This window comes from Mustelus asterias, chromosome 7, assembly GCF_964213995.1.
Source record: "Mustelus asterias chromosome 7, sMusAst1.hap1.1, whole genome shotgun sequence".
Taxonomy (NCBI): domain Eukaryota; kingdom Metazoa; phylum Chordata; class Chondrichthyes; order Carcharhiniformes; family Triakidae; genus Mustelus; species Mustelus asterias.
Window position 1 is genome coordinate 140,843,262 of NC_135807.1, and position 24,903 is coordinate 140,868,164.

The window sequence follows — 24,903 nt, forward strand, 5'->3', positions numbered from 1 at the left end:
GGAGTATAAAAATAAGTGAATCTTGCTAGAGAATACAGGGTTTTAGTGAAATTATATATTGAGTACTGTGCGCAGTTTTGGTCTCCACATTTAGGAAAAAAATATAGTAGCATTGGAGGCAGCACAGTAACAGTTCACTAAATTGGTCCTCAGGAAGAGGAAATTGTCCTATGATGAACCAACTGGGTAATTTTCTCTGGAATTTAGAAGAATGAGTGACATTCTCATTGAAACATACAAGATTCTTAAGGGAATTGATAGGGTAGACACAGGAATTGTTTCCGTTAGTTGGGGAATCTAAAACATGGCTCAGTCTTGAGATAAGGGACTGATCATTCAGGACTGAGATAAGCGGAAATTACTTCATTCAAAGGGTTGTAAATCTTTGAAATTCTGTGGCCCAGAGGATGGAGGATGCTCCATCATTCCCGAGACAGACAGATTTTTGGTGCCTCAGGGAAATGTAGTTGAAGTCTGAATCAGCCACAGTCGCATTGTATGACACATCAGGCTCGAAGGGGAAAATGGTCTACTCCTGCTCTTATTTCAGGTAATTTGCTAGGTGGAGAGATCTGCATTCAATATCCATTCACGGCAAGCAAAGAATAAACTGCCTGCTGGGATATGTAGTATACAAAATACTACTGTAATATGTACATAAATTTTGTTCTTGAGGTGTAAGCAAATGTTTAAGATAAAAAAAAGTGACATTTCCTTACACCGCAAGTACAAGCTAAACAAAAGTGACACAGAACCAGTCATGATGTGGAGGAAAGCTTTAATTTTATAGGTTCCAATTACATAATATTAACATACACACTGCACCTTATTAAATATAGCAAGAACTTACTACATGCACGATCCAACTTAAACTAATGCACCCTTATTAGAATTATAATCTTAAAAGATGCAGTAGAAACCAATAGTTCTATGCAATTTTATTAAAGCACTCTTTCAAAGCAACAAAACAGTCATTTTTTATGGAAGATGTGAGACTGCACAGTTTTTTAGGAGAACAAAGCAAACAGTTCAAAAGCCTGAGTTTCTCTGGAGGAACAAGTCAAGTTCCATTCAGGATACCCAGGTTAAACTCTGGGAGAAATTTATTCATGTAACATCGCTGCAGACCAGCATCAATTCAGGTAGCAGCCCAAGGCACTGTCTGCATTCTGGGGAAATTGATACATCTGTCACTTGGAACAGTGGCAAATTTCTACCTTTGCAATAGTTAACCATATAGCGTTCATGATGTGGAGATGCCAACGTTGGGCCAGTGTGGGTACAGTAAGAAGTCTCACAACACCAGGTTAAAGTCCAACTCATCTGATGAAAGAGCAGCGCTCCGAAAGCTCGTGATTCCAAATAAACCCACTGGACTTTAACCTGGTGTTGAGACTTCTTATATAGCTTTCAGGCTGCTAAACAATTTTTACTGAAAAGCAACTCAGCATTTATTTACCCTCAAACAAGTAAAAGGCCAAAGAAGAGATTTCATTTGTCCCTTGAGGTAAAAAAGGGTATTGTTGCTTGAACGAAAGCTTTACCCTTTCTAAATATGTTAAAATGGTGCTTGTATTACACATGAATGTTATAATAAAATCTCAAGTATTATTTATTGATATTCATTCATCTGTGGATAAGTAGATATGACTATTTATACAGAAAGTGTTGGAAAATGCCAGCAGTTCTGGCACCATCTGTGGAGAGAGAAAGAGTTAATGTTTCAAGAATAATGAGACTTCTTTGGAGTCATATTAAACATGGAAGCCTGTTTCTCACTCCACGGAGTGGAGCACGGGGCGGCACGGTAGCACAGTGGTTAGCACTGCTGCTTCACAGCTCCAGGGTCCCGGGTTTGATTCCCGGCTCGGGTCACTGTCTGTGTGGAGGTTGCACATTCTCCTAGTGTCTGCGTGGGTTTCCTCCGGGTGCTCCGGTTTCCTCCCACAGTCCAAAGATGTGCGGGTTAGGTTGATTGGCCAGGTTAAAAATTGCCCCTTAGAGTCCTGAGATGCGTAGGTTAGAGAGATTAGCGGTCGGTGGGATTGTGGTCGGTGCAGACTCGATGGGCCGAATGGCCTCCTTCTGCACTGTAGGGTTTCTATGATTCTATGGATGCTGCCAGATCTGCTAACGTTTTTGAACACTTTTTATTTCAGATCTCCAGCTTCTACGGTATTTTCGTTTCATTTTAGGACTATATTTAGCCTGTTATTTTTACTTGGGTTTAATGCTTGCCCAAGAAATCAAAAGGATATAAAGAGACAACTACACTTAATAACTTGTTTAGGTTTGCAGCAGTTCTGTTAATAGGCGACAGATAATTAACAGGTTTAGCCATGCATATCATATATAACAAGCCTAGCCCTAAGGCATGTTTACACATTAATAGAAGATACAAGCATAATATTCTTCCCCCCACCTTGGAAGTAACACATCAGCAGAGTTGTATATGAAGGAACTCAACTCCCATTGAAGGAAGTGAACTGACAGCTCCCTTAGCCACTAAAAGGTGACAACTGTTTTTTTCCTTTACAGAAAAGGTTGTTAATGGCAGGTGCAATTGATAAACAATGTTGTGTTCCCTAAGCCAGAACCTATAGTGAGCAGTCATTGCTCATCTCCTCTGGGCTGGCTATCTGGCAGGAGCTGGGTGGGGTGAACACAGATGGGTCACTGATTCCTAGCTGAAGATCAAAAAATCGTGTGGACGTTGTTACATTGTAGCTCTTTGTGTAAGTCTCCTGCACTGGATAGCAATCCTTGACTGTGTAAACACCAATCCATTTTTCAACTGTGAAAAAAGCAGAAATAAAGAAATATGAAAATATGTTCCCAGGATTTGGAAAGGCTACTCAATTTGTACATTAAAAAATTGTGCAGTGAAGTGTGCTCCTGAAGCCTTCTGACAAGAACTACTGCTTTTTTGCAACTGGTCAGGTCAGGCCCTCCAGCTGGGAAATGGGCCTTGATTTGGGTTGGGGGTGCGGAAGAGTCAGGAGTTGGATCTTGGGTGGATGGGTTGGCAGGAGTAGAGGAGAGGAAACAGGGAGTGGGGGTGTAGAGAATCCCATGAAGGTGGGAGGGTGGGGGTGTCTGTATGGTGGATACCCAGAAGATAGAAGGGGTTTTAATTCTAACTTTTTTCTGGGTAACTAACAATGTAACACAGTCGGAACCATCCAAAGTTTGTGATTTAGATTATATTTTCAGATGGTTCCAAGTCCAGGGCAATTGCCAATTGGAAGTTGGTACTTACCAGGTAATTGCAGCGCAGACCTTACTTCGGAACATCAGGTGGAGGTGTAGGAGGGTGGATGTGGAGGGTGGCCCGGTGCATCTTTGGGGTATCCCCAGTTAGACTGCCCTTTTGACATACCTCTAGAAGCTTTTGTCAGTTTTCATTTTTCTGCTAGTTTACTTTCATATTCTATTTTTCCATCATCAGTTCCTCGGTCCTCTTTTGCTGAATTCTAAAATGCTCCCAATCATAAGGTTCACTTTGAGCAATATAAGAAGTCTCTTGCTTTGATCTACCACAATGGTGACACAGTGGTTAGCACTGCTGCCTCATAGCACCAACCTGGATTCAATTTTGGATTTGGGTGACTGGGTGTGGAACTTGCACGTTCTCCCCACGTCAGCATGGGTTTCCTTACACAGTCCAAACACATGTAAATTATGTGGGTTAGCCATGATAAATGCATGGGGTTACAGGGATAGGGCCTTGGTGGGATGCTGTTTCAGAGAGTTGGTACAGACTTAATGGGTCCAATGGCCTCTTTCTGCACTGTAACAATTTATGGTAATCTTCAATTTCTCAAGCTAGTCAGTGCAGAAGGAGGCCATTCGGTCCATCGAGTCTGTACCAGAGCATTTTGCCCAGGCCTAATCCCATGTATTTACGTTAATTCTCCTCACCTACATATCTTGGAACACTATGGGGCAATTTGTCATGGCCACATAACCTGCACATCTTTAGACCATGGGATGAAACTGGAGCACCTGGAGGAAACCCACGCAGACATGGGGTGAACTTGCCAACTCCACAAAATCAGCCAAGGCCAGAATTGAGCTCGGATTCCTGGCGATGAGAGGCAGCAGTGCTAACCACCATGCTACCGTGGCTCCCTAACTTTTCCTGCTGGTTTTTGTGCCTCAAGGAATATGTATTTATTGTAAATCCATATTAATTGTTTAAATGCTAGACATTGCCTGTCTACATCATATCTTTTAATGTAGTTTCTCAATCTACTACAGCCAACTTGCCTCTCATACCTTTGTAGCTTCCTTACTGACCATAACCATTCATGTTTACTTCCCTTGTTACACACGCTGCTTTGAGTTTGTTGATATGTGCTTATTTCTGAAAAAAATCTTCGGCTTCTATGCGATATGAATATGGTCTGGAAATTTTTAGAATTTTCTAACAATGATGCAACTGAAAACAGCATCCTAATGGGGATTGCACCAGACAACTAGATGGTGTTAAGCCAATTCAACCTGTTCCTATTTGGTAAAATAAGATTGTATTGTGACTCAAGAAATCCATAACTCAACAACATTTTAAAAAATTCATTCACAAGATATGTACATCACTGGAAAGCTAGCATTTGTTGCCCATTCTTAATTGCCTTTGAGAACGTGCTAGTCAGCCACAATCTTGAATACAACCAAGTGGTTTGCCATGTCTTTCCAGAGGGCAGTTAAGGGTCAACCACATTGCTGTGGGACACTTAAATATCAGACCAGGCAAGGATGGCAAATTTCCTTTTCTAAAGGACATTAGTGAACAAGATGAATTTTTAATGACAATCCAGTAGTTAGTAGGTAACCGTTACACTATCTACTTTTTATTTCATATTTAATTATTAACTGAATTTAAATACCCCAGCTGTCATAGTGAGATTTGAACTCAGCTCCAGATCATTAATTCTGGCCTCTGGATTACATGTAGCATTACCACTGTGCTATTACACCGTAAAGCTTCATGTTTGAGTTTGGCTGGACTCGCGGATAGCGATGAACATTGTCGGACAATACAGCAGGATATAGATAGACTGGAAAATTGGGCGGAGAAATGGCAGATGGAATTTAATCCAGATAAATGCAAAGTGATGCATTTTGGAAGAACTAATGAAGGGGGGAGTTATACAATAAATGGCAGAGCCATCAAGAGTATAGAAACACAGAGGGACCTAGGTGTGCAAGTCCACAAATCCTTGAAGGTGGCAGCACAGGTGGAGAAGGTGGTGAAGAAGGCATATGGTATGCTTGCCTTTATAGGACGGGGTATAGAGTATAAAAGCTGGAGTCAGATGTTGCAGCTGTATAGAACGTTGGTTAGGCCACATTTGGAGTACTGCGTCCAGTTCTGGTCGCTGCACTTCCTGAAGGACGTGGAGGCTTTAGAGAGAGTGCAGAGAAGGTTTACCTGGTATGGAGGGTCTTAGCTAGGAGGAGAGATTGGGTAAACTGGGCTTGTTCTCCCTGGAAAGATGGAGAATGAGGGGCGACCTAATAGAGGTGTACAAAATTATGAAGGGTATAGATAGGGTGAACAGTGGGAAGCTTTTTCCCAGGTCGGAAGTGACGATCACGAGGGGTCACGGGCTCAAGGTGAGAGGGGCGAGGTATAACTCCGATATCAGAGGGACGTTTTTTTACACAGAGAGTGGTGGGGGCCTGGAATGCGCTGCCAAGTAGGGTGGTGGAGACAGACACATTGGCATCGTTTAAGACTTACCTGGATAGTCACGTGAGCAGTCTGGGAATGGAGGGATACAAACGAATGGTCTAGTTGGACCAATGAGCGGCACAGGCTTGGAGGGCTGAAGGGCCTGTTTCCTGTTCTGTACTGTTCTTTGTTTCTGTGGTCTATTAAACAGATTTAGCCATAACATTTTATTGCAACTGTACAAAATGCATGCTACTCACATTTACGAGCAGGTTTTCTATCTGACCATTCTTGAACCTTTATCTGGTCTCCTGGCCCACCAATACTGTATTCATCTTCATAGGTAGAGTTGTCAGGGATATCGTATGGATCCCACGCCTGAACAAGGGGTAGTTTGGAGCATTGCTTTGTCACTTGCTCAATCTTGAAAAGGACTGGATTTTTAAATAGATAAATGTATTCATAAAATCTAGAAGGAATGAAAGAATGGAATGCAGTATTACCAGATCTTTGTAACTTTGTAAAGTAAGAACTTTCATTTATATCTTGTAATTTCCTCCAGTTAAATATCAGGAAGACCAAAATCATAGTCATTACTTGCTGCCACAAAAACTGGTCGTCTGCTACCAATTCAATCCCATTCCTGGTTATTCTCAGTCTGACCTTCTGTCCCATAATCTCTCAATCACGAAGATTGATTACCGCTGTCTACCAGAAATATTCTTCCCTGCCTCAGCCCATCCACCATTGAAACATTCATCTATACATTTGTGACGGTCAGACTCAACAATTCTAATGCTCTCCTGACCAATCTTATTTGTCCATCCATCAATAACTTAAGTTCACCCAAAATTTTGCAATCTGCATTTTAATCCACACCATATTCCATCCGCCATCATTCCAGTGCTCAGTAACCTGCATTAGTTCCTGGTTCACCAAGAACTAGATTTAAAAATACTTGTGTGGTCCGCTGGTACTTAATCACATGATGATCTTTCTGTCTGTGGTAATTTGGCCATAAAAAGGTAGTCGAATGCGTTGTTATATTCAACCTTCTTTATTTATAAAAATATCAAAACACAGTACAGCATCGACTCAGAACTGGAGGCAGCTAGTTACACAGGTTCCTCGTGGTAAGACTAAACCCAGGAAAGCCCGTGCTTGAAAGCATGGTGGAGGCAGGTTCAGTTTATTAATTAGTGTTACAAGTAGGCTTATATTAACACGGCAATGAAGTTAGTGTAAAAATCCCTTAGTTGCCTGTTCAGGTACATTGAGGGAGAATTTAGCATGGCCAATGCACCTAACCAGTACGTCTTTCAGATTGTGGGAGGAAACCCGCGCAGACTCGGGGAGCACAGTAGCACAGTGGGTAGCACTGCTACCTCACAGCGCCAGGGACCAGGGTTTGAATCCCGGCTTGGTCAATGTCTGTGCGGACTTTGCACGTTCTCACCGTGTCTGTGTGGGTTTCCTCCGGTGCCCACCCACAGTCTGAAAAAATGATGCACTATCAATCGAGTCAAGACTAGTTGTGAGCAAGACAAATAGGCTTTTATTAGCAAGAACTTGGAGCCATCCCTGTCGGTGATCTGGTCTGTACTGAAGGCTAGGGGGAGGAGCCACCGCCTTTATACCCGGACCAGGGGGAGGAGTCTTGGGCGGAACCGACAGGGATGTGCCACATACACAGGTAATAATAAATACTAACTAACAGTGGTTAACCACCACAGATAACAGAGAACAGTGGTTTACCACATTCACCCCCTGTTTAAAAAAGAGTCCGTCGGGGGTGAGGCAGAGTGAACAATATTTACAGATTTAGTCTATCCGGGGGCTTGCTCCGCCACGGCGATCGCCGTAGTGCCGGTTCCGATGTGGTTTCAGGTCGCGGTGTCGTTTCGAGCGCCGGAACGTTGCGGTCATCCGTAGTCTCGTCCGCCCGTCGGGTGCGTGGTGACGACTCCTGGAGCTCAGGCGAGCTGTATACGGGGGCAAGAGGAGTGAATAGTGGTTCTGATGTGGTAGGGACAAAGTTGGGGGTGATGGGTTGGGGGCTATAGAGGTTCCTGAGTCACCTGCGGGCGCTAGGTCACGGATAGATACCGTGTCCTCCCGCCCGTTGGAGTACAGCACATAGCGTACTGGGGGTTGGCGTGGAGGAGTTGTATCCTTTTGACCAGGGGGTCAGACTTGCGGGTCCTGGCATGCTTCCGAAGCAGGACAGGGCCCGGGTGTGCCACCCACGATGGCAGTGAAGTCCCTGAGGAAGACTTCCTGGGGAACACGAACATCCGTTCGTGGGGGGTGGCATTGGTTGCCATGCACAGGAGGGACCTAATGGAGTGTAGTGCCTCCGGTAGGACCTTTTGCCAGTGGGTGACTGGAAGGCCTTTAGACCGTAGTGCTAGACAGTGGCGTTCTCTCTCCCCACCTGTCCGTTACCCCGGGGGTTGTAGCTAGCAGTCCTACTTGAGGCTATGCCTTTGGAGAGCAGGTACCGTTGCAATTCATCACCCATGAAGGAGGATCCCCGGTCGCTATGGATATAGCTGGGGTAACCAAACAGAGTGAAGAGGCTGCGCAGGGCCCTAATGACTGTGGCCGAGGACATATCTGGACAGGGAATCGCAAAGGGGAAACGTGAGTACTCGTCAATGACATTGAGGAAGTATATGTTGCGATCAGATGAGGGGAGGGGGCCTTTGAAGTCAATGCTTAGGCATTCAAAGGGGCAGGTGGCTTTTATGAGGTGTGCCCTGTCTGGTCGGTAGAAGTGCGGCTTGCATTCCACGCAGACCTGGCAATTCCGAGTTATGGACCTGACATCCTCAACTGAGTCGGGCAGGTTTCGGGCTCTAATGAAGTGAAAAAACCTGGTGACCCCCGGGTGGCAGAGGTCGTTGTGGAGAGCCTGTAACCGGTCCACCTGCGCACTGGCGCATGTTCCACGGGACAGGGCGTCACGTGACTCATTGAGCTTCCTGGGCCGATACAAGATATTGTAATTGTAGGTGGAGAGTTCGATCCTCCACCGCAATATCTTGTCGTTCTTAATCTTGCCCCGCTGCTGTTGAACATGAAGGCAACGGATCGTTGGGCCGTGAGTAGGGTGAACCGTTTACCAGCTAAATAGTGGCGCCAGTGCCGTACAGCTTCCACTATGGCTTGGGCTTCCTTTTCGACAGAGGACTGTCGAGTTTCGGGGCCTTGGAGGGTACGTGAAAAGGCGGCCACGGGTCTGCCCGCCTGGTTACGGGTGGCGGCTCAGCCAAAATTAGACGCATCGCTCTCCACCTGGAACAGGATGGATTCGTCTATAGCGTGCATCGTGGCCTTCGCGATGTCAGCTTAGATGCGGTCGAAGGCCAGACAGGCCTCCGCCGTCAGGAGAAAAAGGGTGGATTTTATAAGTGGACGGGCTTTATCCGCATAGTTGGGGACCCACTGTGCATAGTACGAGAAGAAACCCAGGCATCTTCTCAGTGCTTTGAGGCTAGTGGGGAGGGGAAGTTCCAGGAGGGGTCGCATACGGTCGGGATTGGGGCTGATGACCCCATTATCCACTACGTACCCGAGGATGGCGAGGCGGTGTGTACTGAATACACACTTCTCCTTATTGTAAGTCAGGTTAAGGAGACTAGCCGTGTGCAGGAATCTGTGGAGGTTGGCATTGTGGTCCTGCTGGTCATGGCTGCAGATGGTGACATTATCCAGGTACGGGAAGGTGGCCCGCAGCCCGTTCTGGTCTACCATTCGGTCCATTTCGCGCTGGAAGACCGAGACCCCGTTGGTGACGCCGAAAGGGACCCTAAGGAAGTCGTAAAGGCGACCATCCGCCTCGAACGCCGTATATTGGCGGTCCGCCGGGCGGATAGGGAGCTGGTGGTACGCCGACTTCAAGTCAATGGTGGAGAACACCTGATATTGTGCAATCTGATTGACCATGTCAGATATGCGGGGAAGGGGGTACACGTCCAGCTGCGTATATCGGTTAATGGTCTGACTGTAGTCGATGACCATTCTGTGTTTCTCCCCGGACTTAACGACTACCACTTGTGCTCACCAGGGGCTGGTACTAGCTTCGATGATCCCTACCCTGAGGAGCTGCTGGACTTCGGACCTGATAAAGGCCCTGTCTCCAGCACTGTATCGCCTGCTCTTGGTGGCGATGGGCTTGCAGTCAGGAGCGAGATTCGCAAACTGCGATCTTAAGGGTCGAGAGACTGCAGGTGGTGCGCGGTGGGCAATTTAGACGCTGCTAATTGCAGACGGAGAGCAGGGGAAAAGGCCCATTATACTGTATAGTGACACTCTTCAGATGGGTCATGAAATCTAACCCCAGGAGTACGGAAGCGCAGAGGTGTGGCAGCATGAGGAGCCTGAAGTTATCGTATACTGTGCCCCGCACCGTCAGGGTCACCACGCAGCAGCCGAGGACATTTACAGAGCGGGACTGCGATGCTGAGGAGATTGGGTTTGTACTCGTTGGAGTTTAGAAGGATGAGGGGGGATCTTATGGAGACTTATAAGATAATGCGGGGGCTGGATAGGGTGGAGGCGGAGAGATTCTTTCCACTTAGTAAGGAAGTTAAAACTAGAGGACACAGCCTCAAAATAAAGGGGGGTCGGTTTAAGACAGAGTTGAGGAGGAACTTCTTCTCCCAGAGGGTGGTGAATCTCTGGAATTCTCTGCCCACTGAGGTGGTGGAGGCTACCTCGCTGAATATGTTTAAAGCGCGGATGGATGGATTCCTGAGCGGTAAGGGAATTAAGGGTTATGGGGATCAGGCGGGTAAGTGGTACTGATCCACGTCAGATCAGCCATGATCTTATTGAATGGCGGGGCAGGCTCGAGGGGCTAGATGGCCTACTCCTGCTCCTATTTCTTATGTTCTTATGTTCTTATGCCATGGAGATCGTTTGCTTGACGGGCTGCATGGAAAAGGCGTATCGGCGCACCGTATCAGGGTGAATGAAGCTCTCCGTACTCCCGCTGTCAAAACAAACAATGCTCCCTGTGCCCGTTTACCTCAGTGTCCATCATGGACTTGGCGAGACGATGAGGCTTCGTCTGGTCCAGGGTAACCGATGCCACCGTTGAATCCTGCAGATAGCCATATGGGACTGATGAGGTAGGAGACGGCGGCCCCTGCTGGTCACTCGCAGCCATTGTCGTCCAAGATGGCGGCCCCCGTGGGTCACCGGCAGCCGATGACATAATTCAAGATGGCGGCCCCCACGCAGCTGGAGTCGTCCAAGATGGCGGCCCCCGTGGGTCACACGCGGCCGGGGTCGTCTAAGATGGCGGCCCCCGCGGGTCGCACGCGGCCGGGGTTGCCCAAGATGGCGGCCCCCGCGGCGCTCGTGGATTTGGAGGTAGACGTACGGCAGACTTTGGCATAGTGCCCCTTCTTCCCACACGCGGAGCAGAACGACTCCCTTGCCGGGCAGCGTTGTCGGGGGTGCTTACCCAGGCCGCACAAGTAGCATTTCGGGCCTCCAGAGGTTGCTGCAGTGGTCAGGTCACCGGTGAGGCGTGGGGCGGCGTAGGTCTGTGGTCCTCCCGGTAGCGACGGCTGCAGTGTCCACGATGCGCCCATGTGGTCAGGTGAGTAGGCTTCGAGGCATTGTGAGGTCACCTCCAAGGATTCAGCCAGTCGCACCGTTTTCTTTAAGTCCAGCGCACACTGTTCCAGCAGCCGTTGCCGGATATAAGTAGTTCCGATGCCCGTGACAAAGGCATTCCTGATTAAGTCGTCTGTATATTGGGTGGCAGTCACAGACCTACAGTTGCAGTTCCGGGCAAGCAGTCGCAACGCGCGCAATTCACCTGGCTGCCGTCTACTTGTAGCGAGGAGGTGTCTCGCGTAGACTTCATTAGGCCGTTTATTATACAGGCCCTTTAAAAGTTCGATAGCGGCCGTATAATTTTCCACGTCTCGGATCGTAGCATGTACTACGTCGCTTACCCGGCCGCGGAGCACCCACACTTAGTCAGCATCTGTACTGACGGCAGTGGTGGCTTTGATGTAATCTTCGAAGCATTGCAGCCAGTGATCAAACGTGTTTGACGCTCCAGCAGCTTGCGGGTCTAGATTCAGCCTTTCGGGTTTTAGTAACTGCTCCATTTTTAAAAAAACTTGCTAATAAAATTGATGCACTATCAATCGAGTCAAGACTAGTTGTGAGCAAAACAAATAGGCTTTTATTAGCAAGAACTTGGAGCCATCCCTGTCGGTGATCTGGTCTGTACTGAAGGCTAGGGGGAGGAGACACCACCTTTATACCCAGACCAGGGGGAGGAGTCTTGGGCAGAACCGACAGGGATGTGCCACATACACAGGTAATAATAAATACTAACAGTGGTTAACCACAACAGATAACAGTGGTTTACTACAGAAAGATGTGCTGGTTAGGTGCATTGGCCATGCTAATTTCTCCTTCAGTGTACCCGAACAGGCGCCGGACAGTGGCGACTAGGGGATTCTCACAGTAACTTCATTGCAGTGTTAATGTAAGCCTACTTGTGACTAATAAATAAACTTTTTTTTAAATGTGCCGACTCAGGGAGAATGTGCCGATTCCACAGAGGAAGTGACCAAAGCAGAGAATCAAATTGAGGTTCCTTGGAGCTGTGAGAGAGCAGCGCTAACCACTGTGCCGCCCCCAGTTGAAGCATTCAAGGAGGAAAGTTAGATAATTATTTGAAAATAAACAATTTGCAGGGTTATGGGAAAAAGATCAGAGAATGGCACGAGCTGTAATGCCCATTCGGAGAACTGGTGCACACACACAATAGGCTGAATAGCCTCCTTTTGTACTACAACAATTTCTGTGGTCAGGATGCCTGACTCGAAACATTGGCTCTATTCTCTCTTACAAGATGCTGTCAGACCTGTTGAGACTTTTTCTGTTGTTGTTCTAAATGTGTTCAGAGAGCCATGGCTGTTCTCCCACAAGGAAAACAGTAAGTTTGCATGTAGACACAAAGCAATTAAGAAGGCAAATTGCATGTAGGTCCCTATTACAAGGGGATTGGAGTACAAGGAGGAAGTTTTGTTACAATTGCACAAGGCTTTCCCCAGAGAATGTGCACCCTGTTTAAGGAAGGCAGTGCAGCGAATGTTTACTGGACTGGCTCCTGGGTTTACTGAGGAAATGGGTCCCATACTCTTTGGATTTTAGGAGATTGAGAAGTGATCTCATTGATGAGTAAAAAATTCTGAAGGGTCCTGGGAGGGTAGTCACTGAAATGTTATTTCCTCTTTCTGGAACACTAATTTTTTTCTATATGGTATTTTAATTTAACTTATTTGATTTCAAATTAAACCAATAAAATCCAATGAATATTTTGGTTCAAACAAGACATAACCATAAGGCAAAGATGGACTCGGGTAGTAAATTGAAAAAGAATGTTTGGAAAAAGTGTACTCAACAACACAAAATAGACTTTACAGTTTCAAGCAAATGATCAGGTGGCTGAAGTAAAGCTGTCCTCCAATTCCTCCGTCAACAACAATTCTTTCAAATTTTGCCTTGGGAGCATCAAGTATTCACTAGCTGGCAAAAGACATCAATCGAAGTCTTTACTTTCATTTTCCTAAATTATTACCTATGTCAAACCATGTCTGTACAATTTCATAATTGGCTTGTTTAAACTAGAGTTTGACTATCTCCACACCTTATTCCTTCAAAGGGATAGTGCTTCTTTCAGTTACTTTGGTTAACTGACTTTGCATCGCTTCTATTGTCCATTTTGGTTAGGTTTATGCTGAGCTTGGTGCAAAATATCTGATTTGATACTCATCCAAAGCAAAGATTTTACAGCTTTTGGATACTGTTTAAACTTAAATTTTTTAATCCAGCGCTAACATAACTATTTGATTAATTACTATCTCTGCAATTACAACTTAATTGAGGTACACTTCTTCAATCATGACATAATCCTTAATTAAGGCGGCACGGTAGCACAGTGGTTAGCACTGCTGCTTCACAGCTCCAGGGTCCCGGGTTCGATTCCCGGCTCGGGTCACTGTCTGTGTGGAGTTTGCACATTCTCTTCGTGTCTGCGTGGGTTTCCTCCGGGTGCTCCGGTTTCCTCCCACAGTCCAAAGATGTGCGGGTTAGGTTGATTGGCCAGGTTAAAAATTGCCCCTTAGAGTCCTGGGATGTGTAGGTTAGAGGGATTAGCGGGTAAATATGTGGGGGTAGGGCCTGGGTGGGATTGTGGTCGGTGCAGACTCGATGGGCCGAATGGCCTCCTTCTGCACTGTAGGGATTCTATGATTCTATGATAATGTAGGTGTAATTATCAAAGTAGAGTGTTCAAAATGGCTTATTTATCCAATTGTTAGCACAAAATGGCATTTTGACTTTGTCAGCTTATAACAATGATCAAGTTACACAGACATCGATTACACAGGCCTGCTTGCACACTGGACCATGGATTCAGGAAAATAAATTGATAATTTAGGGCTGAGATGAAGAGAAATTTCTTCACTGAGAGTTACAAATCTTTGAATTCCCAACACCAGATGTGGATGCTCCAGTGAGCACATTTAACGCTGAAACAGACAGAGTTTGGTCTCCGGGGAATCAAGGGATATGGGGAGGTGGCAGGAAAAATTGTTTTTGAGACAGAGAATTAACAATGATTATACTGAATGGCAAAGCAAACTCAAGAGGCCACATGGATTACTCTGGTTCCTATTTCTTATGGATCACTCTCTTCACCTGACCACTGGTATCCACGTCTTCAGCCGACTTAGTCCAATGCTCCATTTCCTCCCTAAACCTCTCCATCCCTCCCTTCTCCTTTAAAGGTCCCGTTTAAAAACTACTTCGTTCAATTCATACTCAGTAGCTTCTTTTTTTGATTGGGTTTACAATTCAAATGATTTGGTGTATGCTGAAAGTAAAATGCCTGTGTGGGCATCAAGGGAGAACAGGATTAAGCCCGACTCTGATGCTATCCACACATTTAAGTCCTGGCTGACACACACGGAATTGTGATTTGGGTAAAACATTGTTCAGTCTGTGGAACTGCACCCCCTCCTCCACATGCCCTTCTGTTTATGAATCCACCCCCACATTTAAATAAAGCCCTACATGATATTTGAGCTGACCACAGGTTCTAGACAATTCAGTCAGGTTTCACTCATTAATCTGTTTTTCCACCGTCTTTGTTTTGTCTGTGCTTTTCATATTTAGAATTCTCTTACCCATCTGTTTTGTATTTCCATCTTCTTCCGACAGTTCAGCACTAGCTTCTGTAACCTACAACCTAACTGAATGCCCAAATATTCTTGACAAAAATAGAGTTCAATCAAATTAACTTAGGTTTTATGGTAACTCTTATCAAAGCAAAAGTGCACCTTTTAGTCTAAAATCAGTGTATTCTTTCTTTCAAGCAAACAGCTTGTGCTAGTATTGGAATGAAGCCAAAACATTTAGGAAGATCATATATGATTAGATCACCAGATTTGTAAAACTTAATATAATGAAACTCAGATAAAATTACAATATTATGACCTCGAGGTTACAGCAAAAGTAATAGCAAGTTCACAATGTACTCTACTATTAATGTACGAAGGGAAACAGCAATTTCTGGTGATTAAGAGCTACTCGTTGAGCTGTAAATCTCCACAAATTGTTGGGTGAAATGCATGCTCCACCAGCAAAACAGGAGTTTGCTGGTGAGCCCCACGAGTTTCAAAAACATTTCTGTTTGCACTGTGAATTTGAATTAATTTAGTCACAGACATTTAGGATTGGTGTTGTTATGGCCTCTATAAAAGACATGATCTATGGTTCTGACGTGAAACTCCATCTTGGGAGGGCCAGAAAGGAAAAAATGAAACTGATGTCTCAACTCTGCAGATTTTAAATAGATCGGAGGGGCTTTTAAAATTTTAATTATATATTTTTCTTCTTACTTTTATTTCTGTCTCCTTTTTGTTCTCTAATTCAATGTTACCTTCAAAACTTGGACATGATGTGTGACCACTTTTTTCAGTGCATGGTCCCTTTGAATTTTGTGCAACCATGCTCGTGCGCTATTTATCATACAGTTAGGCCTGCATGGCGCTATCCAGACTGCTATGCAGCTCACTCCTGTGCAGTTTAGCAGGAACATTGCTCCATAATCCAGTCTGTTTTTCCCTCAATCCTGCATCTAATTTGATTCTAATTTATTATTTCCTTCTCTGTTGTTTGCTTTTCTTTAATAACTAAATTTAATTGGATATCTGCCCTTTCTCCAATATCCTCTTAAGCAGCTAAATATCAAATTACAAGCATTAAAAAAAAATTAAGTTTACATCTTTAGCCTTCGTACTGCACCTAAGCAAACCTAGGCTGTTACACAAACCTTTTGATACTTGATGATAGCAATCTATTGCAAAAGAGTCTGAGACATACTCTTTTAGCTTTCAATATTTACTCCTTCCATTGTGTGATTTCTCATACCATTGCAGTCTCTTGTGCAAACCACTTTGGTCATGTTGCTGTGTGCTGGAATAAGTAGATTATCACCAGGCAAGTAGACACATTGTTTTCACGAACAGTGTTTACTACACTGTCAAGATGAAAGCACATTCTGCAAAAATGCTTGTACATGATCACTACTGTTAATGGCATTTTAATTAATATGCCTCTCAAGATGAGATTTGCAATTTAAACAATGTGGTTAAGGATATGCTCACTTAAATAAATTCTTGTTGTTTATTTTATTTGGTGGCACTCAGTTGGATGCAGCTATGCACGCTTTTCAGGATGCTTTTAACTAGATTCATCTTGAACATGGTTGCAAATAATTCTAAATTACTTAGTAGAGTGAGGTATTGAAAGGTTCCATAAATAAAGATTTATTTACATCTTGTAGGCATCAAAGTTTGTAGTTGTTTTAAATCTGAATCAGTGTTTTCTTTTACTATGTCATTGGACAGTCAGCACGAGAAGCTATTCCAGGTCATTTCAAGTGGGGGAGGCCATTTATCGAAGGGTTGTAATTAAAAATATCCTTTCTGTTTCCTACCTGTCAGTGAAAGACTTTGGACTTATTCACATCAATGACGAACACTACACTTTTTGTCCAGTTTTTAAGCAGCATGGGGTAATCTAAAATTGCAGTGACCTTTTCCTTTGCAATGGAAAACTCCCAACAGTGACAATGTTACATTTTTGTACCAATTTTATTTCAAGTCATGCCCTTCTTGATGCTGTTTTGTAAGTTCTTGTCCTTTAAAGAGGGATATATATAAAATACATATAAATCATTCTTCTCAGTCACAGAGTGTAGCTGGAAGCCTATTTGACAAAAGTCATTCATAATAAAATATTCAGTTGGCTGGGGTGGTTTCATGTCTACGATTGTAGCGACATCTTGTTTCTAAAAGATTTTGTCTCTGATGACTGAAAATAGAGTCTAGTTAGAATAACTGAATTCATTTGTATCAAATAATAATTTGCATTTATCTAGCTCCTTCATTATGGAAAAATATCCCAAGGTGCTTTGCAGGAACATAATTGGAAGATAGGAAATTGGAGCAGGAGTAGGTCATTCAGCTCCTTGATCCTGCCCTGCCATTCAACCATGGAAGATCTTCTGTTAATTATCTCATAAGCTACTTTGAAATCCATCGGGACCTGGGCACTTGTCAGCCCTCAGCTCCAACAATTTGTTCAGTTCTACTTCCCTGGTGATTGTAATTTTCCTGAATTTCCCCCCCCCCCCGCCACCCCACTTCCACTGCCTGATTTACAGGTATTTCTGGGATGTAACTCATATCCACTCAGACTCACGTAAAATACCTGTCAAATTCATCTGCTATCTCCTTATTTATATCCCAGACTCACTTTCTATCGGACCACGCTTTCTTTTTAAAATATTTATTGAAATTCTTACTGTCTATATTTCTAGCAAGCTTTCTTTTGTACTCTGATTCTCCCCTCCTTATCAATCTTTTAGTCATTCTTTGCTGTTTTTTTTATATCCCATCAAATTTCCTGACGTGACACCCATTTTTGCACAATTCCATGTCTTTTCTTTAAGTTTGATACTGTTTTTAACTTTTCTTAGTTAACTACAGACAGTGGACCCTCCCCTTGGAATTTTTCTTTCTTGTTGGAATGTAGCTGTTGTGTATTCTGAAATATCCTGTTGAATATCTATTATTGTATCTTTAGCCCTTATGCTACTTCACCAATTCACTTTAGCTAGCTCCAATTCATGCCCTCATTATTGCCCTTATTTAAGTTATATATACACTGGACTGGGACGTACTCTTTTCTTCCTCAAATATCCTGGTCACCGTTACCTCGGGGTGCCTTCACTATGAGGTCATTGATTAATCCCATCTTGTTGCACATCCCATCAGTCTAGGACAGTTTGCTTTCTGGTTGGCTGCAGATCTGAGATTTTCAATAGCTGACTGGCAACAATTGGCATTGGATCTTCCAAAATAATTATCAATAAATTTACAATTTTTTGTATTTTACAATGCAAATGAAAATTTTACAATGAAATTGTAGCAGAAGCATCATTATCCTCGTATAAAAATCAATAGGAAAAGTAATAGTGCCAGAGCTTTGGCAAACAGTAATTCAACTCTCATCTTCATAAAGGGAGGTACAAATAGTCAAAAGGAACCATAGACTAATCATGGAAAAATATGCTAAAAAGGTTAGCATGAGTTTCTAAAAAAGGTTGTGCTTAATGAAGTATATTAGGACTTCCAAAGAATTCAGAGTAGACAAAGACAATGTTGTGGGTATGATAGGCATGGACTCAGAAGACCTTAAATAAATGTGCCACATGGTGCAAGTAGTCAAGGAGCAGATAGTAGAATATGCTGAAAGGTGGTTACGGAACAGAAAAAAAGTTAAAAGTGGCAGAAAGTAGGAAATGATATAATACAAGGATCTGTGCCGGCATCAATGTTGTTCTCCATGTACATAACCGATTTGAAATAATGAATCAGAGGTATGGTGTTGCAGATTGGGGGGCAATTAATAATCAAATGTGAAGAAAGATGTTAATATTTTTTTTGGGGGGTGAAGGTATTGTGTTATTCGGTGAAGCAGATTTATGTGCGTGGAGATAATTTAGTCATGTTGGGGACTGAATGTCTACAAGGCTTAGGACATCAGTCTAGATGTGGAAGATTTGCATTTGAAGTAAATATGGCCAAGTTCATTTTCTGTAAGTCATGGGTAGAAATTTTGAATTTAGGAGATAATGGTGGAGGGTTGTTGTAGGCTGCAAAGAGACATAGATAGGATGCAAAGCTGGGCTGAAAAATGGCAAATGGAGTTTAACCCTGATAAACGTGAGGTGATTCATTTTGGTCGGACTAATTTAAATGTGGATTACAGGGTCAAAGGTAGGGTTCTGAAGACTGTGGAGGAACAGAGAGATCTTGGGGTCCATATCCACAGATCTCTAAAGGTTGCCACTCAAGTGGATAGAGCTGTGAAGGAGGCCTATAGTGTGTTAGCTTTTATTAACAGGGGGTTGGAGTTTAAGAGCCGTGGGGTTATGCTGCAACTGTGCAGGACCTTGGTGAGACCACATTTGGAATATTGTGTGCAGTTCTGGTCACCTCACTATAAGAAGGATGTGGAAGCGCTGGAAAGAGTGCAGAGGAGATTTACCAGGATGCAGCCTGGTTTGGAGGGTAGGTCTTATGAGGAAAGGTTGAGGGAGCTAGGGCTGTTCTCTCTGGAGCGGAGGCGGCTGAGGGGAGACTTAATAGAGGTTTATAAAATGATGAAGGGGATAGATAGAGTGAACGTTCAAAGACTATTTCCTCGGGTGGATAGAGCTATTACAAGGGGGCATAACTATAGGGTTCGTGGTGGGAGATATAGGAAGGATATCAGAGGTAGGTTCTTTACGCAGACAGTGGTTGGGGTGTGGAATGGACTGCCTGCAGTGATAGTGGAGTCAGACACTTTAGGAACATTTAAGCGGTTATTGGATAGGCACATGGAGCACACCGGGATGATAGGGAGTGGGATAGCTTGATCTTGGTTTCAGATAAAGCTCGGCACAACATCGTGGGCCGAAGGGCCTGTTCTGTGCTGTACTGTTCTATGTTCTATCTATAAGTGAGACTTTTAGCTGTTAAATTTCAAAGAGATGTAAAGTGGGTTTACAAGTTGGAAAAGGTCATAAATAAGGCAAGATCATTAAATCTAATTTGACCCAAAAGTGCGGGCAATAAGGAGAACATGGAAGATTTTTAAATTTCAAAAAAAGGTCCAAGGACAACGGAATCAAAAGATGGAAGAGAAAAAAAAAGATACTTAAGGAGAGGTGTTGAGGGCTGTTCTTGGGAGTGATCCAGATCTCCTGGAGGGTTGCTCTGTGCTGGAGAAGAGTTGTAAAGAGGCAACCCAGAAAAGTGTACATTTTTTGGGTTTTGCTTTAAAGTTCCTTAATTTTCCACAGCAGAGTGAGAGGAGATGAGAAGCCCTGTGACATACCTTCCCCATAGCAGCAGTGGGTTTGCGTTGTGGCATTACTCAAGATTTTATTGTTAAACATCTATAATGGATGGTTGCCTAAAGGAGTGTTTATTTGCAAGTCCAACCAAGTGGGAAGTATTTTTGGGGGAATGTTTTGTATGACTAATTTTCACTGTGTAAATTTAATCTTATGTTTAAGCGCGTTTTTGTTAATAAATGGTTTAACTTAAACTTTTAAAAAACCAAAAGTGTTACTGGAATTTGTGGCTAATTCAGCACATGTACCTTCTCGAGGTGGGGTTGTGTAGCAGAGGTCTCGGAATAAAGATATATACATTGCTAAGGGTTTCCCCTTTTCTCTGCATTCAGCAAATGGTAATTATTTTATTTTATCCTTCTCCAGTGTCCCCTCCATGATCATCACATGGTTTTAGCCACAAATATCACAATTGTGTAGCATCTTCATTGGTTTTTTGTTAATGGTACTAAATCAATTGCAAAGTCATTCTTAAAATCTGAATATCCTTCTAGGTCTAGGAATGTGTATGTCATAGCTAAAGATCACTGGTGCCAATCTTGTTGCTACAATGAAAGGCCATTCAAAATGGAAGCCTCATTTAAACACTGTCTGGCAGCAACCTGGGGTGTTAGCCAGATATTCTCAACTCTGATGATGAGGAAGGAGATGCTGTTTGATTGATTTATAGCAAAATCATGTTATCAACTTTGGCAGCTTCCAGTATTGCATTCGGAATGGAATATATAGGAACAAAGTACTTACTATATGGTTTATTCACTCAAAGAAATATCCTCCACACACCATGAACCTATCATGCCAGCCCTCAGGTCTCAAAGAAGAACCATTTTTGTTCCCAAATCTCTTCTATGTCAAAATAAACTAGGGCATTAAGAAGATCACGTACTTTTTTCTAAGCAATGAGATGTGAGGAAATTCATGTAAAACGTGAGTTTTTCGGCTTTAAGTGGTCTCTGTGAAGATTCTAGTGATATGCAAGTGTTGTTAGCGGAATGGATATGGTAAACCCAGAATATTACCTTAAAACTGAGCATGGGACACAGGTTCATAGATTTAGACAATAGTAAGGTAAAGGTAAACTTGCTATAGTCCCAGATGACCATAGACTGTGACTGGTGGTAATTTAACCTGAGGATCATCACACTTCAGGGAAGGTTGAGATAAGAACATAAGAACATAAGAAATAGGAGCAGGAGTAGGCCATCTAGCCCCTCGAGCCTGCCCCGCCATTCAATAAGATCATGGCTGATCTGACGTGGATCAGTACCACTTACCCGCCTGATCCCCATAACCCTTAATTCCCTTACCGCTCAGGAATCCATCCATCCGCGCTTTAAACATATTCAGCGAGGTAGCCTCCACCACCTCAGTGGGCAGAGAATTCCAGAGATTCACCACCCTCTGGGAGAAGAAGTTCCTCCTCAACTCTGTCTTAAACCGACCCCCCTTTATTTTGAGGCTGTGTCCTCTAGTTTTAACTTCCTTACTAAGTGGAAAGAATCTCTCCGCCTCCACCCTATCCAGCCCCCGCATTATCTTATAAGTCTCCATAAGATCCCCCCTCATCCTTCTAAACTCCAACGAGTACAAACCCAATCTCCTCAGCCTCTCCTCATAATCCAAACCCCTCATCTCCGGTATCAACCTGGTGAACCTTCTCTGCACTCCCTCCAATGCCAATATATCCTTCCTCATATAAGGGGACCAATACTGCACACAGTATTCCAGCTGCGGCCTCACCAATGCCCTGTACAGGTGCATCAAGACATCCCTACTTTTATATTCTATCCCCCTCGCAATATAGGCCAACATCCCATTTGCCTTCTTGATCACCTGTTGTACCTGCAGACTGGGCTTTTGCGTCTCATGCACAAGGACCCCCAGGTCCCTTTGCACGGTAGCATGTTTTAATTTGTTTCCATTGAGATAGTAATCCCATTTGTTATTATTTCCTCCAAAGTGTATAACCTCGCATTTATCAACGTTATACTCCATTTGCCATATCCTCGCCCACTCACTCAGCCTGTCCAAATCTCTCTGCAGATCTTCTCCGTCCTCCACACGATTCACTTTTCCACTTATCTTTGTGTCATTGGTGGGCCTTCATGAATAACCTCAGCTGGCACAGGAATTGAACCTGTGCTGTTGGCATTATTAACCAGCTGTCCAGCCAACTGAGCTAAACTGACCTCCAGACAGCACAGAAGGAAGCTATTTAGTACGTCGACTCTGCACTGGCATTTTCAAGGACTACACCAGTTAGTCCAACTTATCCTATATTCTTGCAAATTTTTTCCTTCAGGTATTTATCCATTTCCATTTGAAGACAACTATCAAGTCTGTATTTATCACCCTAGCAGGACAGTACATTCCAAATCTTAACTATTCTTGCATAATAAATGTTTTCTCATGTTGCCTCTGATTCTTTGCCAATTATTTTATATCTGTGCCCTTGGATTTTGGCTCTTCAGCCATCGTAAACAGTTTCTTTTTATTTAGTCTAACTTGTCATGATGTTGACTATCGTTATCAAATGCATTCTTAGCCTTCTGTGTTCTCAGGAGAACAAGACCATCTTCTCCAGTTTCTTCACAGACCAGTCATTCCTCATCCGGTGAATCATTCTAGTACATCTTTTATAACCCTTCATATCCTTCCTAAATTGAAACTGGCCTTAATACACCAACTAGGGTCAAACTAGTGTTCCATGCAGGTTTAATATACTTTCCTGACTTTTGTACTCAACGGCTCTACTTATAAAGCCCGAGATTCCATCTTAACATAGTTGTTTGTCCTGACACTTACAAACATTTGTCCACAGTCATCCCCAGATCTCTCTCTTCTTGCACCCCTCTGAAAATTTTAATCATTCTGCATATATTTTCCCTCTTCATTTTTCACACCAAAATGCATCACCTCACACTAATATTAGTCATTTAAAATTAATTTTTCGCACACAGTAACAGTGATCAATGTGTGGAATGGCTTAGGGGGGAGGTACCCTAGAAACATTTAAGAAAGTACCAGATGCCGTAATAAGACGACTATGGGATTGCTCTGGAAGGACTGGAACATAGCAACAGAAACAATTAGTGGCTGGAGCCTATTCTGCCATTCACTGAGGTGGCTTGCAACCTAACTTTATATACTTCACGTGTCCTTCACCTAATGCAAAAATCTATCAGTCTGAATTTTAAAATTAACAATGGATCAAGCATTAACTGTCATGCGCACAGAGTTCCAAACTTCTACAACAATTTGCACAAAGGAATTTGCCAATTTAACTCCCAAAAGGTCTGTTGCTAATTTTAGTTAGTGGTGAAAATAGTTACTCTTTACCTATTCCCCTTAATGACTTGAAAACTTGATAAGATCACCTTTGACTTTCTATATCCTATTTGTGTGAACTCTCAAATTAACCCCTTGGAAGTTCGGGTAATATTTATTAGCTCCCTCCAAAGGCCAATATCCCCCAAGATGTGGTTTAACCAGGGTTTTATATAGCTGAAACAGGACTTTTACACCCATGAATCAAAGTCCTGTAGATATAAAAAGCAGCATTCCATTAACCTTTTTGATTATTTTGTTCATGTTTGTGACATTTTAGTCATCTCTGTACCTGGACACTCCACCCAATTTGTTTGTACTTCCCCTATTTCTAATTTTTCACCATTTTGAAAGTATCACATTCTATCCCTTTTCAGTCTAAAGTGAATGATCTCACATTAAAATCTACAGTTTTGCCCATTCACTTAACACCTCCTGTTATTTTTCCATGTGCACAGCCTATAACGTCACTGTGTCATCAGCAAATTTAGATATGTGGCTCTCTACTCTCGTGTAAGTCACACGATAAACTTAGCAACTAAACTATTTAGTAACTAGCTTGGTAAATAACTAAGGCTGAACTAAGAATAGAGCAGACAACCTTCCTGGTCTGGTAACAGCAAGGAATTGAGTGTGGGGAAAATCTGTCGTAAATCGAAAGCAGCAGGTATGGTGTGGTGAGAAGATATTACCAGAAAGAATGGCGAAGGTTAATGAGCACACGATGAGAAGAAAACAACAGATTGATGTAGTGGTGGTGTGATGAAGAGAGAGGCTGCTGTGAAGCAGTTTCTATGCCCTGCACTAAGGCAGCTCTTTGCTCAGAGCCTCCGCCCCGCTCTGTGCTTTCCGAGACTCCCGGGGAGGCGCTTGAGAAGCCGGAGGGAAGCCAATAATCGGAACTGCGAAATAAAAACATGAGGAGGAGCCGCAGTGCCTGCTAACCGCAATAACCGCGCTGTCAGGGAGGGAGTGAGCGAGCACCTACTTTTTGCAGGGGATGTGTCCTTTCCTTTCCTCCAGGACCCGGACGCGCTGATTCTTGCCGTCGTACGAGAGCAGCACCCTGTTGTTCTTGCCCGTGTTGTGGTCATACACGACGGCCCTGCCCTCCCACTGCTCAGGGGCCTGGCACGGCTTAGGCTGGCGGGACAGCTGAGTGTCCCAAGCGGCGAGGGGGATGCAAAGGGCCGGGACAAGGCAGCAGAGCAGCACCAAGAGCGGCCCAGAGTTCGGGCCTAAACCGGCACGCGCCATCAGTGACCGTTACTCTGCAATATTCCAAATGGAGCCGCGTGACCAGGGCCAGGCGCGTGCTCCTGGCTGAGGGCGGGCGGGCGGCGTCACTGATCCAGTCAGCACAGTACCGGCACCGGAGCTTCCATTCTTA

General features: G+C 43.8%; 1 protein-coding gene across 1 annotated transcript; it reads right to left on the reverse strand.

The window, feature by feature from the left end:
* Positions 1 to 761: 761 nt before the first annotated feature.
* epdr1 (ependymin related 1) lies at positions 762 to 24,903 on the reverse strand. The gene is made up of 3 exons (XM_078216961.1): positions 24,502 to 24,903; positions 5,938 to 6,146; positions 762 to 2,794 (listed from the first exon to the last, which is right to left on the reverse strand). Exons 1-3 carry the CDS (start codon positions 24,768 to 24,770, stop codon positions 2,598 to 2,600), a joined length of 675 nt encoding a protein of 224 aa, XP_078073087.1. The 5' UTR covers positions 24,771 to 24,903; the 3' UTR covers positions 762 to 2,597.

Bases quoted from the DNA above. Each gene is read 5' to 3' on its own strand.
- epdr1 (XM_078216961.1), bottom strand. From the start codon at position 24,770: ATGGCGCGTGCCGGTTTAGGCCCGAACTCTGGGCCGCTCTTGGTGCTG. The intron at 6,147-24,501 runs GTAGGTGCTCGC...CATTCCTTCTAG, and splicing joins GGACACATCCCCTGCAAAAA to ATTTTATGAATACATTTATC. The intron at 2,795-5,937 runs GTGAGTAGCATG...CTTTTTTCACAG, and splicing joins TAGAAAACCTGCTCGTAAAT to TTGAAAAATGGATTGGTGTT.